A 16,285-nucleotide genomic window follows, 5' to 3' on the forward strand; every position below is an offset into this window, starting at 1 on the left:
TTTGGATGCACAACAAAGTCTGGCTGGCCTTGCTGGCTGCGGTCTGGCATTGGCGGCTCATGTTCATCTTGGAGTCAGTAATGACTCCGAGATCCCTTTCCGCCTCTGTGCTTTCAAGAAGCGAGCTCCCCAGCCTGTGTGTGTGCTGTGGACTCCTTCTCCCCAGGTGCAGCACTCTGCATTTGTCTGCGTTGAACCCCATCCTATTCTCGTCTGCCCACTTCTGTAGTCTGTCTAAATCTAGTTGCAGCCTCTCTCTCCCTTCAAGTGTGTCCACCTCGCCCCACATCTTAGTGTCATCAGCAAACTTGGACAGTGTGCTTTGCACCCCCTCATCCAAGTCGCTGATGAAAATGTTAAACAGTGCGGGCCTGAAGACCGAGCCCTGGGGGACCCCACTGCCCACATCTCGCCAGGTTGAGTACAACCCGTCCACCACTGCTCTCTGGGTGCGCCCCATCAGCCAGTTTTTTTACCCATCCAACTGTGCAGGCATCAATGCCGCAGTCACTTAATTTATTGATGAGAGCTTTGTGAACAGAAAAGAAAGCTGCCCCCCATCAATTCCCATTGGAGCAGCCAAGATCCAACTTATAGTCTTACTTGGAACAGAATTTAAATCACCCGTGGCTCACATTGCACAAGGAGGAATAATTCAACAGTGTGTGCAGATATTAAAGTGCTGGGAATTGTGTCAGTAGACAGCTAGCCCTACAGACACCCATCGAAAACCCGCCCTCTTTCACAACTGCAGTTAAATGTTATGGCAGTTTCTTTTTCCCTTCGTTATTCCTACCCACAGTCACAGGCTGAATACATTTCTAACACCTTTCCAAAAGGACACAACATCAAACCTTTGTTGTCATTTGCTCATTCATGCGCACGTGCGAACGGTTCAGCCGTTTTAGGTTTGACGTCTTTTGCTGCTGTTATAATCAACAATGGAATAAAAATGCTGAGAGGTATTAATATGTTCTTCCTCTTTTTCATCAGTTAAATCTAGCAAGTGCTCTCCGAGTTTCAGAAACGGATGATAACTTAGTGTCTTTGGTCCAATAACATTAGCATTTTCAGTGAGGTTGTTTATTAAGATTTATGCTGCCTATTAATGAGTCCTGAATCTAGTCACTTGACATATGGCTTGATGAATAGGTTGGTCTTTTAATCACCTGGTTTTCAACAGCAGAAGGATGATGAGGAAAGGAGTCAGCCCTTGGTTCTGTCACCGCAGTGTTGTCATTTGCCCAAGAAATGTGATCATGTAGGCTAACTTCATCCACTAATTTCTGTGAGTTTCCCCAGCTTGTAATCTGACTTTTGGAAGTCAGTAAAAGGAGCTTCATCTTGAAGGTTTTCAACTTTATCAAATGTATATGTGATATAGCACTTGGATTGGTAGCGGGCAGCAGCTTACACAAACAATCCACCTGATGTTGTTTTGCAACAGTTATCTGGAAAGAGAAGACAGGAAGGAGTAAGGCAAAGCAGTCAGTTCCCTCTCCATTAGGGTTAGGTATTTGCCCGGTCAAATAAAGTTCAGCCAATTGACCAGTCAAATATCAGTCAAAAATTGTTTAAAAATTGCCAATGGGTTTACAGAAAAAGCACAGAATTCCCATTAAGAAATGTGTAAAAAATAAATTTTAAAAATCACATTTCTGTCAAGAAAACTACAAACAAATGTAATTTTGGGGGTAAAATTGCTATAATCTTTGACCACTCAAAAACCAGGCAGTAAACTGAATTTTCCTCAGGTCAATTGGCCAGCTCGCCAACCAAATTTACCAGGATGCTCCCATTAATCTGACTACTGATCCCTGTTTTGTGTCTCAGAGGAAATCAAGAGATTTCAAGGACCCCGTCAATAGGCTGTGGGGAAAAGGCTTATGGAATAATAGCTGGGTTGTAAGCCTTTTGAGGCACTAACATTATCTTCTTATCTATTTGTAAAGCGTTTGGCAAGTTGTTGATGCTACTCAAATAAGAAAGAAAAATCAGTCTGAAAACCCAAACATGCAAGCAACCACAGCTGGGGGACTCATGGCAGGAAATCAAACCTAGTGGAAGAATCAGATCAATATGATTGATTTTTTTATATTGATGAAAGCTTAAAAAACGAGGCCCCATATGCAAAGACAGGAGTCAGGGAAAAGTAAGAACTTAACCAAAACTACTTTGTATAGGCCTGACAGTGCCAAGATCAAATAATTAACACAACGATTATCAATGACATAGGCCACAGGCTCTCTTTGCTAAGTATAGAACAAACGCACCTCAACTAAATCTATTATGTTAAATTAATTCACTTCTCATCATTTTAACCTGACAACGAGCAACGCAAGCAACTGAACTGTAGGATGAATAGTGAATATATCAACACTTGTGTTCTGTTGTGTGTCATGCCACAGTGTTAAGGGGTGGTTGTTTCCAAGGCTGTTCTCAACGTTTTAAGGATGGTGTCTTGTGAAAATTAAATAAGCATAAAAAAACTAGCAACAATTGTAATAACGTGCATCCAAAATGTCCCCCTACACCGGGGGGAGCCAGTTACGGAGGATAGCCTGTGCCGTGGCACATGCAGCTGGTCCTGCCACCCTCGGGCGCACAGCGGGGTTGGGGTGGCATGGCAGCTGGACTCCCATTTCACAGCAGCCCTGGCAGTGGTGGCTCCTTCCAGCTGCTGGCCCCACTACCTGGGCGTCCTGGCCTATCCATCCCGCACCCATGACTGGGGGCGAGACCCATGCGGGCAGGGCACAAGGCAGCCCTCAGGTGGGTGGGGAGCGGCCTCCGGGAGCAAGGCAGGCACGTGGGGCCAAGGAGACACCGGTATCTTGGGGTGGTGACAGCACAGGGCCTGGCCCTGGCAGAGCTATGATCTGCAGCCTGCATGCCCCTGCAACAGGTACGGGTTCAGTGGGCAGGGGCGTGGGTCTGCTTCGGCTCCAGCCCCACGTTGTCACCACCCCAAGATCCTGAGGTCTCCATCAAGACCGGCCAGAAGCCGCGTGGGTAGGGCATGTGGCCAGGCATAGGCGATGGGGCTGCAGGCGGGTGGGGAGAACCAAGAACCTGTGGCTGGATAGTTTTACTTGGTTTTGTTACAGAACAGACATAGATGTGAAATCTGGGTTGTTCTTTTTTTTAATATCGGAGAATTAAGTTTCTTTGCTTCCTAAGGCAGGGAATAAAAGTGCTGAAATGCATACATAGGCAGACAAGGCTCTTTAGGTAAATGTGATATCTTTTATTTGACCAAATAAATAGTTGGAAAAATGGTCTTTGCAAACTTTCAGGCACAATCTTGCAAAGAACAATATTTCCAACTAGTTACTTGGTCTAATAAAAGATATCATATTTACCCAAAGAACTTTGTCTGCCTATATCTTTAGACCAACATAGCTATAACCAACACCTCAAGCTCCAATAGAGATGACATGAAGGTTGACGCCTGGCTCACAGTATATTGCCAAACTATAGTCCATGAGGTTATGGGAAGTGGTTTGTGGCTCTCACCTTTCCCCTCTTCTCTACAGCTCACTTAGGAGCTTGATGAGAAGGGTGCATGGTGGTCCATCAGAAATGTTGCAAGTTGATCATCATTTCTTGGTCAAAAATGTTTGGAAATAGTTGCTCTGCAACATAGGCAATTCACATCTCTCCTCCCTCTTTGCATCAGGGCTCTCGGAAGTACAACCCCACTCCATATTGTTGGATGTTTTACTTTCTAAGTGAATCTTGCTGCCTTGAGCACATTCAGACGCTTGAGAGACCTGATGCAAAAGATAATTAGAGGAGAAATAGCACCACTGTGGTTAAGGTTGCAAAACATTCTACTTACTAAGCTTTCTTAGGACCGGTGCAGAAATGACATACTGTAGCTCCAGCAACATCAGAATTCAGGAGACCGTCAGGTCTGTAAAGTTCTGCAGAATTAAAGGTGTGCAAATGCAATCCTACTGAGCTTAGACACATTCAAGGATTGAAACTCTGAACCTGTGATACTCAGATGCCCTGTAGAAATGTATTGTTTCACTGTCAAAGCCTGGGCCTTTAGTATTTAAGACTTAAACTTCTTTGCAGGAAAAGATCCCTTTGCAGTTCTCTCCTGCAGCGTTCTTGTGTTCCAGGACACTAAAGCTTTTATGAAGCTCCGGTCTGTGTTGCTTGGAAGCTCTGGAGCCTGAAGATCATTTTTGTTAAGAGCCTCACACCCCCTCCCTTTCTTCATCTTCTAAAATAAAAACCTAAGAAAATAGATTATACCACTTTATGCTGATACAGTGGTAAGGGGCCCAACCACTACCAATAGCCCACCAAAGGTAAAGAAAGATCACTCTAAAGACTCAAGACCAAATCTTACCTCGAAGATCTGGTGTGTCGATGATTCACCCTTTAAACACACAGTTGCCTATTGTTTCTGAAATAATATAATATTACAATACAATAATGCAGTGTTTAAGTTACCGGTAAGCAAAGACCTCACCCACCAGGCTGACCAGTATTATCACATTGTCTCCTTGTGCTCCTCTGTCTGACTGCATTTCTCAATAGTTTCTTGTTGTATCCTTAGATATGAAGTTCTTTGAGACAGACTCTCTTATTGATCTGTGTTTGTACAGCACCTAGCTCGGGAAGGGGGGAGGAGAAAGGGAGGTGCAGAGGCAAGAAGCTGGTCTGTAAATAGGGGGTGTGTGATGATGCACATGATCTGAGCCCATTGGGCCAAGAAGGGCAATTTACTACTGCAACAGAAACAACTTGTATATTCTAGGAAGGAACTCGTACTCTGCATCTAAGGTTACAGAAAAAATCATATTACATTGCACTGCATTATCTGAGATGCAACGTTATATGCAATCACAATAGATGCACACAAGGAAGCCAAGGTGAGAAACTTTATTTTCTGTATCGTTGAGAGCTTTCTTCTTCCACCCGCTGCATTAACAAAAAAAGGTACGTATTCTGGATGAAATCACCCTTCTGCAGAGGTCCAACATAGGGCCGATGTGCTATTTAAGTCCCACTCAAAGCCTCAAAATAGCATTTAATAAGCAGTGCTGGTCATTCACACAGACCTGAAGTTCTCCCTTGGTAAATATATAGAACAAGCTATCAGGAAAAGCCAATGAAGCAAGGATTAAAAAAACAGACTTGCAGACAACGAATATCTCTATTTCTTTATAGAAGGAGGACTTGAGGGGTCACATCAAAATTTTAAAGTGGAAATAAGATGAACTGAACACGCCAGTTATTTGGCCCAAACTGATTCTTCCTGTTATTCAAATAATTTCTCATCTTATTTTCAAAGAAACTCGAGTTTATTTCAGTTACTGCCACATGTACTTTGTTTCTGGCCTGCTGTTCACCAAAAATATTACAGTGAACAAGAAATGTAATTATGATACTTGTAACATTGGAGAAGCAAACAAACAATAATTAGAAGACATAATTCATAATGAAATCTGCACCTTCACTTCAAACAGGATCAATAGCCGGCATGAAGCCAGCCCAGATCCTGGGAGAGATCCATCAATCCTCCTGGTAGTTGCAGCTTCCAAGACTCAGGTAACAGGGCAGAAAAGCATTCAAGACCAGCTTTAGGGCTTGATAATGAATGTATCAGCTGGGTGCATCTACATGTTCATTAATGCACTTTAGGTAATGCACATTAACTCTAGTGCCTCTATTATGAGGTACTAGAAAAAAGCACATTAGTCTATTTTAATGTGCATTAGCTAAAAAGTACTTTTTGTGACGATTTAATGCACATTAAAATAGACTAATGAGCATTAAAGCACACATATAGATGTGCCCAAATATCTTGGATAAATAAGCACCAAGGGAAAGGAGGACATTTCTACTCTATTGTTAAAGGGATTTCTCTCTTTGGAGAGACCAGTCTTTCGTTTTTGTTCCGGGCAGTTTCTAGTCAATGTTCCAGATTCTGCTCTGCTTTCTGATGGTGTGGGTCTGTGGGCTTCGATGGAACGGCTCCCAATTTCCACTTTTAGCTTCTTAAATGAAGGAGCATTAGTCTATTAAAACCAGCAACCCTCCCCCCAAGTCTTTCCTTTCATGAAAATAGTTAAAGGATTTATTTTAATTGTAAACCAAAGTAGACCTGACAGTGTTATCAAATTATAACTCTTGTTTATTATCATTACTGCGGTAGGGTCAAGAGACCACAATTCCACTGCATTATGCATGGAGCAAACGTATAACAAACTGCTTCTGCTCCACAGAGCTTTCAAAAAATCTATTCATGTTATGGTCCCGTTGGAGTAATGTTGTAGTCGTGTTGGTCCAGGAAATATGTGAGAGGCAAGGATTTTTGCCTCTTCTTCAGTCCTGAAGAATGCTTTGCATTCGAAAGCTTCTCTACATCTGATCCAGCCGGGCAGTTGGTCTAATAAAAGATATCAGCTACAAAGATCCTTGCCTCTCACATATTAATTCACTCATATCATTAAGCAGAACAAATATTAAATATCAAACAGGGATGCTCAAGTCACAGTAGATATATTGACACTGCCCTAAATGATACATGCAGAATTATAACAGGTGCCTAAAACCCACCCCTGTCCCCTGCCTATATGTGCTATCCGGCATAGCACCCCCTTACATCAGAAGAAAAGTAGCAGGCAACATTGGCCGGCAGGTACAAGAGTCAGACGACTGCCACTTGCTGTATGGACATCAACCAGAGCACTGTCATCTCTGATTGAGAAACAGCTTTTTGTCCTCTACTGTACCATTGAATCAGCTAGAACTACCCCCTGGCAAAAAGTATGGGAGAAACTAGGTGACAAAGCTGTTGAATGGAGCCGATGAAGAATTACCCCCGGTGAGGAGTTATCATCTGGCTCCAACTACAAATGGCATACATGGCAGAGCCTGAACAGATTGAGAGCGGGTCTCGGCAGATGCAATTTTCTTATGAAATCATGGGGCAACCGACCAATGTGTTTGTCAAGAGAAGCAAACCATGGATCATCTCCGGAGATGCCCTGTGGCACCACAATGCACCCCACAAGATGTAGCAACACCAGCACCAGAAGCGATGGCCTCTGCAGAATATGGGGAACAGACCATACAGAAAAGTTGGACTGGAGACATGATGACAATGACAAAGTAAAAGATCGAATGTGCATTTCCCTTAGTTTTCCTGAACCACGTTGAACAAAATTCACCCTGGACCAAAGCCTATGCACTGCTTGAGCTTCACTCAAGTCTTCAAAAAATGGTTGGAGACTACCACTAATTACGTGTTTGACTTCACCTGGATGCTGGACCCAATCACATTCATTTTCTGTGCATGGACAATGTTTTCTTCTCCTGCACATGAGCATACTGCAGGGGTTTCAACATGGGGTTAGTTAAAGGAGGGTGGATGTGTTGTGAGATACCAGGTGTAGTATTCAGATACTGAAGGGGTAATAGTCTAATCTCCATATGCCCTCCTTAATTCCTGTCCATTTTGCGTAGATATAACAGCAGCTGGATGGAGAGAGGATCTTACCAGCTGCCACGTCTGTGGTGAAATCGATTCTAATTCACAGGCACTCAAGCTCCGGGCCAATGCTCGGCTGGTATAGTCCATTTAATTAGCCAGCATCCTTGGGAGTCTCCCCTGAAATGATCATTTCCCACCCTATTTCATATTTAAATAGGAATGTAATAGGGTTCATTGTTATTTTTGGAAAGGTATTTATTTAACTGAAATGCGAGGCTTAAACTATGTATGGCCACATCAGTGCCATGCAAACTTCCTGAATTTCTACCACTTCTCAGTGTAACGGTGCAATGGCAGTACTCCTACCGCAGACAAGGGATTTATGGGCCAGTTCACACTCATCTTGACCTTTCCTGAGGTCCCTTCCAACCTTAATTTTCTATGATTCTGTATAATTTAGTTGGGGATGCTCCTGCTTTGAGCAGGACCTTGGACTAGGCTTGACCTCCTGAGGCTCCTTCCAATCATTTTCTGTGATTCTATGATCTGCAGCTCCCTGCCACGTTGGTCCTGTTCTGGACCCCCACCCAGGAAGTGGATGCAATTGTAAATCTGTCCTCTGCGTAAAAATAAAATAATAACCCCCCCCTGCATTATGGTGCAGTTTGGGCCATAACCTTTAAAGCTCACACACCTATGAACTATGAAACCTCTGACTCAGTTATTATCAGGTGCAGCTCCACCTTGCCTTCTGCCTGCCTTCAGACACAACCATAGCTAAGTACCTCTGGCTTCCCTACTGTGATATTCAAGAGGCGAGAATTCTTGTGGGCGATATCTTTTATTGGATCAACTGTATGGCTGGTATAGACATAAGCAAGCTTTTGGGTATCAGGCCTGAGGAAAGGTATTGTGATACCCAAACGCTTGTATCTGTACTAAAAGCTTATATCTATACTATACAGTCCTTGGAGATCTCAGAACAGCAGAGACTCCCAGTGCTTGAAGAAGGGCAATTGTGCCTGAAAGCTTGCAAAGAACTTTTTTTCCAACTACTCAGTTGATCTGATAAAAGATATCACAGATTTCATAGATTTCATAGACATTTGGGCTGGAAGGGACCCCAGAGGATGATCAAGTCCAGCCCCCTGCCCCAGGGGCAAGAAGTCAGCAGGGATCATAGGATCCCAGCAAGATAAACATCCAAATGTGTCTTGAAGGCATTCAAAGTGGGTGCTTGAACCACCTCCGGCAGCAGTCTATTCCACACCTTGGGGGCTCGGACAGTGAAGAAGTTCTTCCTTATGTCCAGCCTGAATCGGTCGCGGTGGAGTTTGTGACCGTTCGATCTTGTCATCCCTTGGGGCGCTCTGGTGAACAGATGTTCCCCCAGATCCTGGTGAGCACCCCTGATAAACTTTTAGGTGGCCACCAGGTTGCTCCTGGGCCTGCGCATTTCCTGGCTGAAGAGTCCCAGGGCTCTCAGCCTCTCATCATAAGGTCTGTTTTCCTGACCTCTGATCATGCGCGTGGCTCTCCTCTGCACCCTCTCAAGCTTCTCCACATCCTTTTTGAATTGTGGAGCCCAAAACTGGACGCAGTGCTCCAGCTGCGGCCTCACCAAGGCCGAGTACAATGGGAGAATGACGTCCCGGGATTTGCGTGAGAAGCATCTATGGATGCAAGCCAGCGTTTTGGTCGCTTTACTAGCCGCAGCATCGCCCTGCAGGCTCATGTTCATCTTGTGGTCAGTCATGACCCCCGAGTCCCTCTTGTCCCTAGCGCTAGCCAGCATAGCACTGCCGAGCCTATAAGCATGCTGCAGGTTTTTCTTCCCAAGGTGGAGAACCTTGCATTTATCGGCGTTGAACACCATCAAGTTTTCATCCACCCATTTGCTGAGCCTGTCCAGGTCAGCCTGGATCACCCTCCTGTCCTCAGGTGTGGATGCTTTGCCCCAGAATTTGGTGTTGTCGGCAAACTTGGCCAGTCTGCTTCTGACACCAATGTCCATATCATTGATGAAGATGTTGAACAGTATGGGTCCAAGGACAGAGCCCTGGGGGACCCCACTGGTCACAGGGCACGCGACGATTGACTTCCATCAATTACTACCCTCTGGGTCCTGCCGCAGAGCCAATTCTCCAGCCAGTGGATTGTGGTGAGGTCAAGGCCGCAGTTAGCCAGTTTAGCCAAGAGGTGATCACGGGATACCAGATCACATCTACCCAAACAACTTCGCCTGCCTGTATCTATGTTAGGGATCCTCAACCAGGGCAAGGGGATGTCCTGGGGTGCCTGGGATCCTTTGAAGGGTGATGCAGGAAGTGTGAGGAGATAAGCAGATAAAGGCAGGCAGAGGCTGGAGGGGTGAAGAGATAAGCAGGTAGCTCTTGCCCATCCCTTCTATAAGGAATCACTAACTCCTAGAGCAGCAGGGCTGGAAGGCACCTCCAGAGGCCATCGAGTCCTACATGGTTGGTCCAGGAAGAGATCACCGGGAGAAATCCTTGCCTCTTCATAGACCCCCCCCCCCCCCAAATGGAGCAGAGAGGGAGGAGATATAGGAAGGTGCTGCCCCTAAGGGAGCAGGTGGCATTAAAACAAGCCATGCTACAGACTCTGCGCCTGCCCTGCCCTTATGTGGCACCCCCTTTATGTTGCAAAATATTTCCTGGGTGCTTGTATGTCTAACTGTTCATAGGCTATTCGAGGAGACCCAAATTGGTGCCTGACTCACCCTATTCATGGGCTATTCAAGGACATCTATTGCACCCCCTCTCCTATTGCACGCCTTATATTCCTCCCCCTTAATATTGCACCCCTCCCATTACATTCCACCCCCCTCCTAATATTGCACTTCTGTATATTGCCCCCTTTCTACTCCACCCCATTAATATTGCACACACCTTCTTATATTGCGCTCCCCACACCGTCCATTGCCCCCTTTACACTGCGCCCCCCGCCTGTGCACGGGGCCGGGTGGGAGGGAAGGGCGACCCCGCCCACAGCAGGGGCCTCCCAGCACGTGACCCTCCCAGCCCGACTCGCTGCTCCCCGCGGGACAGAGCGGCCGCGGGCGCTCTAGGCGACGGGCGGCGCGGAGCGGGGTGCGCAGGCGCAGAGCGGGGTGGGCGGGGCGCGGCCGCCATGGACGTGCTGTGCAGCGCCGAGCCCGGGCCCCGCGGGCGGAGGGGGGAGGCCGCGGCCGCCTCGGCGCTGCCCTGGGCCCGCTTCTCCGCCTGGCTCGACTGCGTCTGCGTCGTCACCTTCGACCTGGAGCTGGGCCAGGCCATGGAGGTCAGCGGGTGTCCTGGGATTGGGGGTGTGCGGGGTGGAAGTGGGGGTGTCCAGGCATGGGGGGGTGTGGATTTGGGGGGGGGTGCGGGGTGGACGTGGGGGTGTCCTGGGGTGGGGTGTGTGGATTTGGGGGGAGTGCGGGGTGAAAGTGGGGGTGTCTGGGGCTGTGGGGTGGGAGTGTCCTGGGATGGGGGATTTGGGGGGCTGGATTGAGGTGGGGTGGAAGTGGGGATGTCCTGGGGTGGGGGTGTATGGATTTGGGGGGCTGTGGGGGGGAGGTGGGGGTGTCCTGGGGTGGGGGTGTATGGATTTGGGGGGCTGTGGGGTGGGGGGTGGAAGTGGGGGTGTCCTGGGGTGGGGGTGTCCTGGGATGGGGGATTTGGGGGCCTGGATTGAGGTGGGGTGGAAGTGGGGGTGTCCTGGGGTGGGGGTGTATGGATTTGGGGGGGTGGGGGTGTCCTGGGATGGGGGATTTGGGGGGTGGGGGTGGAAGTGGGGGTGTCCTGGGATGGGGGATTTGGGGGGCTGGATTGAGGTGGGGGTGTCCTGGGGTGGGGGTATATGGATTTGGGGGGCTGTGGGGTGCGGGGTGGAAGTGGGGGGATGTGGATGTGGGGGGGCTCCAGGCTAGAGGGGTGCGTGGGCTCTGGACTGGGGTCTGTGGATTTTGGGGGGGTCTTAGGCAGGGTGTGTAGAGGTGGGGGGGCTGGGCTTGAAATCACCCCCCCCCAGTTACCCCCACTGTAAACAAGTGCCTCAGCATCTGGTGACCGGCCCCTCCCCCCCCATCTTTCCCTGGCCGGATTGTGCCCGTGCACGGCGCTGGGTTTCAGGTAGTGACCGTCGGGGCATGATGCTGACCACTCGGGACCTAATTATTATTAATTTGTAAAGCCCCTCTGGATCCCTGGCTAGGAGGGGCGAGAGGTCAGACTTGTCCGTCCCTGCCTGTGTTTGGGTTGGTCTCAGTGCTCAGATTCTTTTCTCTTTCCTTTCAAATGGGAAATACTTGTGACGAAAACCCTGCCGCTCCAGTCAGTCGGGTTGGATTCCCAGCAGGCCTCTTGCCAGCCAGACCTGCCGTGTGCTGGAGAGGGAATGAATACCGTTTTAACACTGAAGAAGTTGTTCTTTCTCCCTTTATTGTTGCTTGTCCATCTTTCGGAGATGGGACCGTCTTCCGGGGAGTTGATTTGTCAGCGCCATGAGTTAACTCTCGGCATCAGACTTCTCATTCGTACAAGTCCCCTGGTACAGGAAGCAGTGCAAGGTTGCCAGAAAGGCTGGGGGCTGTGTTGGCCTCAGGACTGCAGCAATGCATCTGTACATCGCATAGGATGCCCTCTGGTCCTGCTCACCATGGAAAGGGAGCACCAGAGGAACCCCATTGGGTTATGTGGGCAGAGAGACTCAGAAAGCAGGGAGGTTTGAGCAAGAGGAGGAATATAATAATTTAAAGTGGGGCCTAGCTGTTGGAGCAATAGGACAGCGAAACAAGCTGCCTGGGTGAGCTGCAGTCTCCTTCCTTCGAGGTTTCGAGGAAGCGGCTGGGTTTTCATCTGTTTGGGATCCAGCATCTGGATGGGGGTTGGGACTAAGCCCATGATTGTCCACGAGAATACCACGGCACCTTGAGGGCCCTTGAGATCCTTGGTGCCGCGTAATGTCAGTACAGCTAGGTGTGCAAAGGTAAACCCAGAGATTTCAAATAGGAATCCATTGTGTCAAAAGCATGCAGACCTATTGGTGGCCTTTTTGAGCTGTTTGTTACAAGAATTGCTCTGTTATTTTTCGGCAGTCGGAAAACAAGTGAAAACTAAGAGCTGGCTTTTTCTCAGGGTTATCTTGAGTTTAATGAGGGGACCTGGAGTCTAAAAAGGATGAGAACTACTGGACTAGACAATATGCAAAGCCCCTTCCAGGCTGACCTTGAGGCAGGGCAGCTGGTAGGGGGCTTCAAGCTGTTGTGAATTTTATGGGGAATTTTAAGAGTAGTTAAGGGGTGGAAAAAAACCTTAACTGATTTGTAACACTCGTTTTACACTAGTTTATCTCTGTAATCGTGATCTTGTTTGTATCCTAATCTTCCCACACGTACCTCTTTCCTTCCTGTTCTGTTAAATTACACCCTGATACTGCAGCTGATCCTATGCTGGCAGAGCCTTGTACCCCCTCACAGTCAGTTATGTGGCTAGAGTCTCAGGCTGCAAGCACTGTGGGGCAGGGAGCCTCTTATAGCATGTGCAGCACCTGGCACAGTGTGCCCCCAGCCTTGATTAAGCCCTTTGTGCACTACTGGAATATAAAAATTATCTCTCCTAGCGCAGTGCATTGAGCTGAAGCCTTGAAAGAGCTCTGTGTGTGTGTGTGTAGGCCTCTAAGGGAGATATGTAGAGTTAGAGGATGGATATATAGACCGGGGTGGGCAGTTATTTTGGCTGGGAGAGCCACTTAATGAGTTTTTTGTGTCCTTTCAAGGGCCACGGTTCCTCCTCTCTTCCTCCCCCAGAAACCTGTCCAGAGCTGTAGCGCACCTCGATCCCCACCCTCACCTGGAACCTGCCCATTGTATCTGCAGCTTATGCCATCACCCACCCAGCACGGCAGAGGCAGACGCGGGTGGATGCTGGCATCAGCTGTGGATGCGGCCAGCAGATTCCAGGTGCAGACTGGGGTGTCTGCCTGGGTCCACAGCTGATGCTGTTGTGTCAGTGTTAGATGAAAGCAGTCTCGTCTGCCTGGCACCTCTTGGTAGCCAGAGCCGGGGCTGCCTGGAGGCTGGATCCCATGGGTTGGCGGCTGCCCGCTCACAAGCCAGATACAATCATTTGGTGGACTGGATCCAGCCTGCGGGCCGTATTTTGCGCACCCCTGATATAGACCTAGATATCACTGTAACTGACCCCTATAAGTATTTCCAAAATACATTGTCTGTGTGCCAGTGACGTGTCAAAGTGGACGTAGGAGGGAGTAAGGTGTTTCCTTGTTGCACGCATGTATCGTATTGCTCTGGAGGAATCGCTTATGCTACAATATGCTTCCTTTCCACATGCTGATGCAGTTCCCCAAAACACCCGTGGTGCTTATCACTGAGGGATGGGTACACAGAACGTGGCTACCGCCCTTCTGTTAAAGGGATGAATCTGGCTTCCAGAGACTGGTAGTTCTTGCGTGCTGCCCTTATCTGAAGAAGCACCGTGCAGAGTCCATAGATATGAATGAGCTGGTGGCTGATGGTTCCTGCCATGCTGGTAAAAGTCGTTGGTGAGACAGTCTGAGCATCCTTAGTGTTGTATGCTCATCCACTGCATTTCCTCCACACCCGCCTGGCTGGTCAGTGCATAAATTGGTACTGAGAGAAAAAGAGTGCAAAATGGTTTCTCTTTTTGCACCCTGTGGATGCTCTCCCATCCTGGACTCGTTCATTCTAAACGCTGGGGTTTCTTAATGGCTCACAGGAGTCTAGTCTTTATTTTGAGCTGTTTATTTTGCAAAGTGGCTAATAAAGTCTAAACACAGTCACTAAATAAAACGTAAAACACAAGCACTGCAGACCTAGTTTTCTCAGTCTTGAAGGATTCCTCTGAACTGTGCAGCCTCCTCCTTTGTGGAAGGCAACTTTTCTAGGAGGTCTCGGATTAGTTGAAGCCTGCAAAGTCCATTCAGTCAGGTAATTTCTTCCCTCTTACTGCTGCCCCCGTTCTGTGTAGAAGCCGCTTCATCGGCGCCTTCTTGCCATGTGCTGTCTGCCATTCAACAGTCCTCGTGAAGGCAAACCCAACCAAGCCTGTTACCAGCTCAAATGGGCCTTGTGAATACACCCTTGACACCAGACAGTTTAGTCTAGGTGTGCAGGTTTTCAAACACTGTGTTATTTGTGTGCTGTCTGTATGCAGCCATTAAATCAGTCCTAAATATAGGAAGTCCGTTGGCTGAGGTCAGGCCCCTTGGCGGTGCGTGAGCGTAGGCAAGGTGTTACAAAAAGAGACACCGGCTGATTCAGGAACCCGGTATAATTACAAAGGTTGAGTCAGGCACCAATCTGGGTTTCCTCAAATAGCCTATGAACAGATAAAAATACCAAGGAAATATTTAAAAAAATACTTTCCAGGTTGTTTGTTTGACTGCCAACAGCAAATGTGGGAAACGGGTCTTCCCACCAGCCTTTTGTCATTTAACTTCCAGGGCCCTGGCTGCTCTGTAGTTGCTGTCATGGAAGCAGACAATGCAGTGCTGAAGATGGGCCCTGGGCATGCAAGCACCATCCCTGCGTCCCTAACCCTTCCAAACACGGGCACTTGGTGCAGGAGGGAGTTATTTTGGGACTGCTGGGCTCCATTTTCAGGGATACAGTTTTGTTGCTATGACAGCAGCAAAGCACTCTGTGTCCTTGTGGAAATCAATGTGGAAAGGCCTGTTTTCCCCAGGACATGGAGCCCTTGCACTCTTTGCTCAGCCTGGAAGGGAGAGCCCTGTCTCACAAAGCATCCGGAGCAATAGAAGCAGACTCGTGTGGGCAGTTCTACACTAAAATAGTTCCTCTTGCAGGTGGTCTTTATTGCAATTGAAGGGATGGAGTACTTGCTTCTTTTCATCCTTGTTAGCTAATCATAGAAAATTAGGGTTGGAAGGGACCTACCTTCTAGGAGGTCACATCTAGTTCAACCTCCTGCTCAAAACAGGACCAGCCCCAACACACCTCTGCTTCAGTAGGGCATGTGCTGGAAATGAGAAAGCCAGGACCTAAGGTCCAGACTTCAGAACATAGTTTCTGATTTATTTTTTTTTTTTTGTGGGGGAACACCAATTTTTGAATAGCTCATTGTGAGACACTTGGGCTAGACTTCCCAAAATGCCGAGTGCCTGTAGACTCACAGAAGCCTAGGCAATGAGGACTTGGTGCAAAAACAGAATAAGCAGTTCATAAATATACTTCTTTACCAGACTTCAGTTTTAACGTCCATCATCACGTGCTGGTGTCTAAAAGCGCTGGTTCTTGAGGATTGTCTTTCCCCCAGCAGCCTCTTCAGCCTCTGCAGTGTACCTGCTGTTTCCCAGCCCGCTTTGTTTTGCAAGGCTCTGGCTGTTGGATTGCTAATCAATATAGCTCTGGTCGTTAACTTCACCGTTTGAGGCTAGTTCAGCCAGCTTCAGAGAGAAACTCTGAGGAATTGTTAGAAGTTGGCCGAGCTCAGTTCTGTGAACCTTCCACGCTCTGGCTTAGAGCCCGTCACAGCTATTTATAGACTCGAAATGAAGCCAAGCTTTGAGGACAGCTTCTGATTTGAGTACCGGTTGGATCTTCGACTGGCCTGAAACAGAACCATCTCCTGGGAGATGCAGAAGAGCACTGATGAGGAAATCCCTGTCTTGCAGGTCATCCAGTGCTAGCTACTTTATCGTTGTCCCCGTTCGGCTCATCTAAAATCTGCCTGTGGTTTCAGACTTTGGCATTATTCTTCATTCTCCATTGAGACATGCTGCTCAGAGGCAGCTGCTGTATTGTTGAAGGTACATATGAACTGTAGG

The 16,285-nt window shown here is 48.0% G+C and overlaps 1 protein-coding gene and 1 long non-coding RNA gene across 2 annotated transcripts in view; one reads left to right on the plus strand and one right to left on the minus strand.

Moving 5' to 3' along the window:
* Positions 1 to 339: 339 nt before the first annotated feature.
* On the minus strand, positions 340 to 10,438 carry LOC132249924 (uncharacterized). Its single transcript, XR_009461449.1, has 3 exons — positions 10,366 to 10,438; positions 3,517 to 3,773; positions 340 to 1,451 (listed from the first exon to the last, which is right to left on the minus strand). It is a non-coding gene; the product is annotated as an uncharacterized LOC132249924 (long non-coding RNA).
* A 143-nt stretch (positions 10,439 to 10,581) lies between these two features.
* DENND6B (DENN domain containing 6B) overlaps positions 10,582 to 16,285 on the plus strand; it is a 31,313-nt gene continuing 25,609 nt past the window's right edge. Inside the window, exon 1 of the mRNA XM_059725614.1 lies at positions 10,582 to 10,756. Within this exon, the coding sequence (XP_059581597.1) occupies positions 10,607 to 10,756 (150 nt within the window). The 5' untranslated portion in view covers positions 10,582 to 10,606. The remainder of the gene's footprint in view (positions 10,757 to 16,285) is intronic.

The sequence above is a fragment of the Alligator mississippiensis genome, chromosome 4, assembly GCF_030867095.1.
Source record: "Alligator mississippiensis isolate rAllMis1 chromosome 4, rAllMis1, whole genome shotgun sequence".
Classification (NCBI taxonomy): Eukaryota; Metazoa; Chordata; order Crocodylia; family Alligatoridae; genus Alligator; species Alligator mississippiensis.